The following is a 9,083-nucleotide window of genomic DNA, read 5'->3' on the forward strand; positions in this document are numbered from 1 at the left end:
AAATAGATCTACAATTATTTAAAGGTTCTTTAGAAGTCTATGATGCTATTTAGGAATCTGTCAAGAATTCCATAGCTCTGATCTCTACTTTTATTTTGAAAGTAAGCCATACAAACCCTAATGCCCCTAATGAGCATTTCATCTCTTCCCTATTTAGATGTATTTTCACAGTCCCAAACTTTGGGATCTAACCTATTGAACCCTAACAACTTAATGAGTCGTTTGGGAACCTCGGATAGGCCAAATCAAGATTTGCATATCCAGGTTTTGCACTCATAGTAGCGTTTGGTCCAAAACATGGGGCCCAAATCCAGGTTTCACATTGAAAAAGAGAAACATAGGCACTCCATATGAGAAAATTTTTATATAAGGTTGCAACCTTATAATGTAGAACTAAAGACGCATTTCAAAAATCCATCGGAAAATGTTGTTTAAATGTTGAAAAACCCTCTAATTGACCAACATAGGGCCCAAATTCAGGTTTCACATTGAAAAAGAGAAACATAGGCACTTCATACGAGAAAAAGTTTATATATGGGATATTCTAAACTTCACAACCGTTCAAATTACAAAGTTTCAAGATAGAGAGAGTTGTGAATGATGGATTTATTAATTTTATAGTTTATTTTTTTAAAAAAGTTATTTTTATGAGGCAATTTTGTAAATATTACTACAAGATGAAAGATACTTTTGTCATCTCTATAAAGGGCAAACTTGAAATTTTAACTAAAAGTTAAGGGCACTTTATAAATAAAGTTTTTGGATACTAATTTCTATATATATATATATATATATATATATATATATATATATATATATATATATATATATATATATATATATATATATATATATATATATATATATATATATAAGATTTTACGTCCAAAAAATAGTGCAGCTTGCAACACATTATCTAAATCGTCATTTTTCAAGATTTTCATATGTTTATAGATCTACTTGATTTTAACCATTCTTGGAGTTTAAAATTGATAATTAGATATGAAAATTGATTTTCAGATAATTCTAAGAATTTTTTATACCAAAATTACATGTTATGATAAAATTTAGAAGTATGCTTTAAATGGATTGTTTAACGTTGCAACTTTATACAAACCATCCTTAGATTTAAGGAATATTGTCCAATTTTCCCAAGATTTCACATTGAAAATCTTGGGAAAATTATAAATACCCCCAATTTCAACTTTCTACACATCCTACTGCTTAATATTTTTGTATTATCCCTAAACCCCAACACTATTTTTCTTTGTATTTACCCCTAGTCAAATATCAAAGCATTTTGAGACTAAAATGCCCTTTTTTTCATCTCTTCCCCTTTTTTTTCTCTCTTTGTCCTTCAAACATGTGACCCTCTCTTACTTTATCTCTCTACCTCTCTCCCCCCATCATCTCTCTCTTTCTCTCTTTATCCTCCCTCACTTTCTCTCTCTATCTCTCTACCCTCCCTCATTCTTTCTCTCTACCACTCGCATGCTTGTGTGCCGGACCGTATTGGATTCGAATAACTTTTGCATCCCATAATGTGGTCTGACCTATCGAATTTTTTTCTCGGTCCAGCACACCTTGTGCCGGACCACATTTCTATCGATTCTTTTTCGATCGAGATATATGGATCCATGGATCTATGTATCTATATAGATTCATTTTCATGGATTAACAAAATTGTGCAAAAGTCTATTGGCCTCTGTTATTCTATGAGGCTCTTCCTTTTTGCGTATGTCATCGCTGTTCCCTTTGACAACATCCACTAATTCGGAACTTAATTTGAAAGCTATATTTTGACCCAGACATTTTCAAGATGCCCCTAATAACCAATGAATGGCAAGTGTTTTTCCTTGTGTTGATCCTATTTCAATGGGAACTGCAAGTGAATGGTAGAGAGAAAAAGAATGAGGGAGGGTAGAGAGAGAAAGAGAGATAGAGAGGGAGGGTAGAGAGAGAAAGAATGAAGGAGGGTAGAGAGAAAGAATGAAGGAGGGTAGAGAGAGAGAAAGAATGGGTGAGAAAGAGATTTGTTTTTGGGGAAGTAGAGAGAGTTTGAGAGAGAAATATAAAAAGGATCCGGTTTCTATGTAGTTAAGCCTGGATAGGTAGAAATGCGGGCCTATTAATAAACCTATTTTGAGATTGATTTTTGGACTTAATTTTTAAGGACATATAATCTCTAACATGGAGATCATGTATATGAAAAAATAAGTAAATTTTAAAAACTAAAAATAAGAATTCTAGTAAGAAAACATTTGGACCGTTAGTTTTTCTTTGTTTTTAGATGGAACACCTACTTGCATCTATCTTTAAAATAGATGTTTTATACTTTTTGGACCGCATATGTAGTCATGCGGTCGAGCCAGCATCAAACAATTTTGTATATAAAAAAGTGAAAAGGTGAAGAGATAGGAAAAAAATGACATTTTGGTCTCAAAATGCCTTGATTATTTGATTACGGGTAAATACAAGGAAATATAGTATTGAAGTTTAAGGGTATAATACAATAAGTATTAGAGGAATGATGTTTAGAAAGTTGAAATTGGGGGTATCTATAATTTTCTCAAAAATCTTTTGAAGTGGTATTTTTTGAAAAATAGAGTAAGTAGATAGTGTGCTCCGGCAGGAGTACACAGTACCCATGTATCTCTTTTTTAGGGTTAGGGCAAAAAAATCTCAACTTAACCAGCCAATAAATTTTGGATCATAAAGAAGTCCATTGCCCAACGGCTACAAAATCCTCGGGTAAAACCCAGGCCGTTTAAAAAGTCAAAAAAGAGCCCAAAAAGAAATTACTGATCACCCAACGGTCTTCTTTTGTTCTTTTATTTGTTGAAAATCTAGCCGTTACGAAGTTCGTAAAAACTTCTCTCTCTTGCTTTACACTTTACTCTTCCCTGTTATTTCGTGATCCTCTGATACCAAAATCGCTTGTGCTGCTCTCTCTCTCTCTCTCTCTCATCATCAACAACAGGATAAATCCAATTAACCTCTCTCTGTTTCCCTTGTAAAGCTCCCCTCTCTCTCTTAAATCCAATCAAGCTCTGTTTCTCTCTATTTCCCTTGTAAAGCTCCTCTCTCTCTCTCTCTCTCTCTCTCTCTCTCTCAGAGACGAGTACTGTAAATAGAAATCTATGGCTTCTGGTTTCAGAAACCCTGATGGCATCAGGAAGAGTTACAGTCCCAATGTGGTGACAAAATCCTTTTCTTCAACCTCAAGGACCCTGTTTCCATCCACCCCAGCCAATAGCCCTGCAGGTAATTTCTGAAGAAACCCTTCTTTTTCTTTTGGAATTTTAACTTGATATCCTTCTTTTCTACTCCCTCTCTCTCTCTCTCTCTCTCTCTCTCTCTCTAACTTCCGGATTATTGAGCTTGTATCTTGAAACCTGGGTGTTCTTAATTGGGTGCATAATACTAACGATAAGCCACCTTTTTCTTTTCTCTATCTTTTGTTCTGCAACTTTTGCCTCTTGATATGGTGGTTTTAATCCCGTAATTTATTTTATTGGATGTAGATTTTTCACATAGAAGCTCATTCATTAGAGATGGAAACATATCTCCTAGGGTTTCCTTTGATTCGAAGGAAAACAGTGATAAGGAAGCGATAAACCAGCCTTCTGGGAAAGCCATCAGAGCTCGTTCTCCAACTGTTATCTCAAAGGGTGCAAAGAATTTCATGGCATCCACCATTTCTGCAGCATCAAAGGTTGCTGCCCCATCACCAAGAAAGCGAGTCTTGACTGAAAGAAATGAGGGCCTTGAATCTTCTCCAATCCCTGCCAATGTTGCAACTCCAGTTTCAGCTGGAGAGGCCCACTTCCTCTCTCTAAACCCTCCAGATTTAGCAGATAAAGTATCAGAAAACAAGGTCCAGGAATATGCGGTGGCAAATTATCTGCAGTTCTCTGAAAAAATGCCAGAAAACCATCAGGACAATGCTAAAAAATGGAGTTCTGAATTGGGTAAAGGCTCTAGACCACCTGATAGCCAAAACCATGACACGAGATTCAACAAACTAAGAAATCCAACTTCTGAGAATGATTCACCTTTCCCACCTTATGATCCAGAAACCAATTATATCTCTCCAAGGCCCCAGTTCCTCCATTACAGGCCCAATCCTAGGCTTGAGATTTATCTTCGATCAGAGAAAGGAGAGGGAGTGAGGCTTGATAGTAGCTTCTCCTCTGAGAGTTGCTTGGATAGCGAGCATCAGCAAAATGAGGAGACTTTCTCTTCACCTGAGAAGAGCTCTTCTTCTGATGAGGATTTTGCTCCACGTGAAACCAAACCAGCAGAAGATCATGGTTCCTCTCAATCTGGTTCTGAACCATTCAGGACACCAGAAGAAGATGATGATTCTGCTAAATCTGAAGGGCAGTTAATGGAGAAACCAGAACCCAGGAAGGCCAATAGTAAAGCGATGAAAAGGTCTTCTTCTTCAAACTTGTTTAAAAAACTGGGGTCTCTGTCTCTTTTATTGCTGATTTTTACTTGTGCCTCTCTTTATTTTGCAAATCCTCCAACTCTTGTGTCTGTCTTTGGAAACTTACTGGAAACTAATGTCCCTGAGTATGTTACTGTGTCCATGGCCAAGATTTCAGAGTCTTTTAGCCCTACACTTGAATTGATGGCTGTGAAATTTAGGAAGTGGTCTGATATTTGCTCCACTTATGTGCATACAATATTGTCTACCCAAATGGAAGAAGAAAAATGTCATTTCATAGGCAATTTCAGTGACCCATATGAGGATACCAGGGCTTCTGGACTCGTGATAGATGCTACCAGTAACATAGATTTTAAAGCATATATAGCTGTTTTCCCCAGGAAATTTGAAGAAGAAAAAAGTATCCTAGATCACGGAGAAATAGCAGTGATTGAAGGGGGAGAAGCTACCCAAAGGGAAGGAGAAGAAGATGATCTCTTGTCACAATTTATAGAACTAGAGGAAAGTATCAGGGAAATCGAACCCTTATCAGACCAAACCCATGACATAGATTTCAAAGCAAAGGTTGAGGGAGACAAGGGTAAACTGGATGTTGAGGAATGTGCTGAGATTGACAAAGGAGAAGCTTCACAGTCTACAGTTGTGATTGACTTGGAGATGTCCCAACAGATTGACCACACACCTGAGGAACCTGCTATACCAGTGAATGACGGTGGAATGAATGCTTGGTTGATTACTGGAACAGAAGACTCTGATACAGAAACAACCTTTGAAGATGCTCCACAACCAGTAAATGAACGTGGAATGAATACTGGAACAGAAGACTCTGTTTCAGAAACAACCAATGAAGATGCTCCACAAGCTGATACACTAACCCAACTAGAAACCACTAATGAACAGATTGAGAAGGCTGATGAATCCACTGAAGAATTTCCTGAAGAGAAAATCATTGCAGGACCAGTGGGTTCTATGAAGTGGGATTTGAAAGAAAAGTTTTCAACTCAAACTGCTATCGGGTCATTTATGGGTGCTCTGATGCTCCTGGTTGGAGTTGCTGCTTTGAAGTCCAACTCAAAGAAAACCCCAGCAAATGAAGAGGCACCAAAGGTGACATACCCGTTAGAGAAGAAGATGAATAAGTGTGATTCCATGACCGCAAGTAGTGAAAGTGACCCTACTTTCAGGAATTCTTTTGAGGTTAATATGTTGGGGGAGTCTGGTCCAATGGAGGCCAGCAGCAGTTCAGCTAGGAGCCTATGTTATAGCAAGCAATCCACTAGAAAAGCAGCGGAGAAACTAGAGAAGAGTATGAGCAAATCAGGAAGCCATCTTAACAGGGAGGCTGCTACTCTTTCTTCAGAGTATTCTGCAGGTTCTCCTTCCTATGGAAGCTTCACCACATATGAGAAGCTATCCAGTAAACAGGCAACTCTCTCTCTCTCTCTCTCTCTCTCTCTCTTGCACATACACCAAGTCAATTTGCTATTGGGGATCATTAATTTGCACTTGATAATATTCAGATGATTGATATGTAATTCTTTTGTGCTTGTTAGTATTAACCTTTTTCTATTTGTTTGCTTCTATTGGGCACTGCAGGGAGGTGGTATTGAAGGTACAGTGACTCCTGTGAGGCGTTCAAACAGAATCCGAAAGACGCTGATTTCTCCATGAGCAGGAACTTTTTGACGTTTTAACTAATTATTTTTCATTGACCTCACTAAGAAACTAAATTCTTTTTTATTTTTCTCGATTTGCATCTGTACTTTGTTTTGTTTCTCATCATTTGTACTCCGAGAATTGTCTTCCACGTGGCCAATGAGCAGCTCCACTCCGGCTGTTGCCCAGTTTTGCTTGTTGCCTTCGTTTTATTGCGCTTTCTTTTCTTCCAGAATGGGAAATCACTTTCCTTTTTTTCTTTTTGTTGCACTTTTGGGGTTTAACATCAGAAACATGGATAAATTAAGTGGTTGCATGCTTGAATCTGGATTCCAGCTTACTGTTGAACAATAGATGCTGGTCCTACAAATTCATGTTTGAAAATGGATTCCAGCTTACTTTTACACACTTGAAACAATAGGTGTGCACTCTGGTCTTTACAGAGATTGCCTACTCGACAACATCTGTAATTCGGGCAAACCCATCATGCTTTCAAACCGATGGGGGTATACACCATTTATGTAATTCGGGCAAATGGAAAATATGCACACAAACCCATCATGCTTTCAAATCAAACAGATGGGGGTATACACCATTTATGTATCACATTCGGGCAAATGGAAAATATGCATCGTGCTTTCAAACGGATGCGGGCATATGCCATTTATGTACTGTACATTCGAGCAAATGGAAAATATTTACACAAACCCATCATGCTTTCAAACAGATGGGGCGCCATTTATGTACTGCACATTCGGGCAAATGGAAAATATGCATCGTGCTTTCAAACGGATGTGGGCATACGCCATTTATGTACTGCACATTCGGGCAAATGGAAAATATTTACACAAACCATCATGCTTTCAAACAGATGGGGCGCCATTTATGTACTGCATATTCGGGCAAATGGAAAATATGCATCGTGCTTTCAAACGGATGCGGGCATATGCCATTTATGTACTGTACATTCAAGCAAATGGAAAATATTTACACAAACCCATCATGCTTTCAAACAGATGGGGCGCCATTTATGTACTGCACATTCGGGCAAATGGAAAATATGCATCGTGCTTTCAAACGGATGCGGGCATATGCCATTTATGTACTGTACATTCGAGCAAATGGAAAATATTTACACAAACCCATCATGCTTTCAAACAGATGGGGCGCCATTTATGTACTGCACATTCGGGCAAATGGAAAATATGCATCGTGCTTTCAAACGGATGCGGGCATACGCCATTATGTACTGCACATTCGGGCAAATGGAAAATATGCACACAAACCCATCATGCTTTCAAACGATGTGGGTATACGCCATTTATGTACTGCACATTCGGGCAAATGGAAAATATGCACACAAACCCATCATGCTTTCAACCGGATGCAGGTATACGCCATTTACGCACTGCACATTCGAGCAAATGGAAAATATGCACATTCATATGTATAAGGCGATTGCTAACGGACATCATTGTCTTTCAAACTATCCAAAATGAGCTTTTGTTAGATGGTCAAAAAGCCCTCTTAAAAAAACTGCCAGATTTCAGATTAAGTCTTGTAATTTAAAAACGAAAACAAACCCATGAATTTCTAGAAATTTGATCAAATTCGAGATTCAAATTTCAGAAAATATTCTCATTTTAAATTAAAATGGAAATTATAAAAAATTGGAATTATTTTAATCAAGGAAAAGTTTTTGGTGTATTGGGTAACACAACTCAATATGCACCAAGCATCCATCTTAAAACTAACAGTAAAACATTGTCCTTAAAAAATATCATTTTTTATTTTTAAAATCTATTTTCTTAAGGGTGCGGTTTGTGTAAAGCCTAGGCTCTAAACAATCAAACTAGAGCCTAACTTCAAATAGTGTCCAAAAATTTGGTTTCAATATAGAAAGCTTACCTTCAAATAGAGTCGAGAAATGTGATTTCAATATTGGAAATCTTTGTGATAGCCTTAAAATATATTTTCATATTTCTTTATAAAGTTTAAAGCTTAAAAAATAGTTTTGATCAACAGATATATCAAAACTTGAAAATCATGAAAATTGGCAGTCCAAGTTTATGTTACAAATACACTATTTCCAAAACTTGAAATCTATTTTTTCTTGTGTCCATGCATCTTGATGTCGAGATGATCAATTTAAAGATATTTGGTGATCAATTTGAAGATATTTGGACATCAAACCAACCTCTTCTAGTGAAATTTTTACGGTAGGCTCAAATTTGATTGTTTAGAGCCTCGCTCTATATAAACTTTCCCCTTTTTTTAAATATCAATGATCCCCATCCCCATGTTCGAGACTATATATTCTAAAAAAATGGAGAGAGAACACACATCTACATATGAGTCAGCGGACTCATATAACCCATGTCCTTTAATCAAACATATGCCATCAACATGAAGTCCATATGCACGCTGTTTGGAATGTGCATAAGTCATGAGCCTCATATGCATCCACCTCATTATACAGAGTTTGGTATGGAGTTGTGGACGCGCTTATCTCCAATAATTTGGTGGCCTTTTAAAGGTTCAACATAAGTTATTAGGGACGGGGGTAAATCATGGAGTTGTGGATGCGCATATCTCCAATAATTTGATGGACTTTTTAAAGGTTCAACATAAGTTATTAGGGACAGGGGTAAATCATTAAAAGTTGTTTCTCCCCATCCTCAAAAGGGCAGCACTTCGACGTACCGGCATTCAAACTGGATGGAGAATGATTGCGAAATCATTGAACAAGCATCTGAACTCTGTTCTTCATTTGCTCCATTATGACCACGTCATTCAGAAAAAACCAGAAACTGAAATTTGGACCCTCTTTCTAAAACAAGTCCACATCTCTTTATTCATTGGAAGTGATAAGCACTAATGAAGGAATTAGTAACCATGAAGGATAAGTGCTAATGAACAACCAACAATGCAACTGTTAGATTTATTGTCAAAAAAGGGAAAAAAAAGTATCATA

The 9,083-nt window shown here is 37.2% G+C and overlaps 1 protein-coding gene across 3 annotated transcripts; it reads left to right on the forward strand.

Annotated features, from left to right (window-relative positions):
* Nucleotides 1-2,724: 2,724 nt before the first annotated feature.
* On the forward strand, nt 2,725-6,297 carry LOC18442483 (uncharacterized). 3 transcript variants are annotated; one of them, XM_088855124.1, is made up of 4 exons: nt 2,853-3,264; nt 3,525-4,437; nt 4,834-5,878; nt 6,050-6,297. In XM_088855124.1, the coding sequence occupies exons 1-4, from the start codon at nt 3,141-3,143 to the stop codon at nt 6,122-6,124; spliced, it is 2,157 nt and encodes a 718-aa protein (XP_088711250.1). In that variant the 5' UTR covers nt 2,853-3,140; the 3' UTR covers nt 6,125-6,297. The 3 variants fall into 3 exon arrangements, with proteins under 3 accessions (XP_088711249.1, XP_088711250.1, XP_088711251.1); XM_088855123.1 differs by having other exon boundaries at nt 2,725-3,264; nt 3,525-5,878; XM_088855125.1 differs by lacking the exon at nt 4,834-5,878.
* The last annotated feature ends 2,786 nt before the right edge of the window (nt 6,298-9,083 follow it).

The sequence above is a fragment of the Amborella trichopoda genome, chromosome 13 (genome assembly GCF_054954075.1).
Source record: "Amborella trichopoda isolate Santa Cruz 75 chromosome 13, AtrichopodaSantaCruz75HAP2 v2.0, whole genome shotgun sequence".
NCBI classification, from domain to species: domain Eukaryota; kingdom Viridiplantae; phylum Streptophyta; class Magnoliopsida; order Amborellales; family Amborellaceae; genus Amborella; species Amborella trichopoda.

What these genes read in the sequence shown, in the direction of transcription:
- LOC18442483 (XM_088855123.1), top strand. Translation starts at nt 3,141, where the DNA reads ATGGCTTCTGGTTTCAGAAACCCTGATGGCATCAGGAAGAGTTACAGT. An exon ending in CCCAGCCAATAGCCCTGCAG is followed by an intron (nt 3,265 to 3,524) that starts GTAATTTCTGAA and finishes TATTGGATGTAG; the next exon opens with ATTTTTCACATAGAAGCTCA. An exon ending in AGAAGCTATCCAGTAAACAG is followed by an intron (nt 5,879 to 6,049) that starts GCAACTCTCTCT and finishes TGGGCACTGCAG; the next exon opens with GGAGGTGGTATTGAAGGTAC.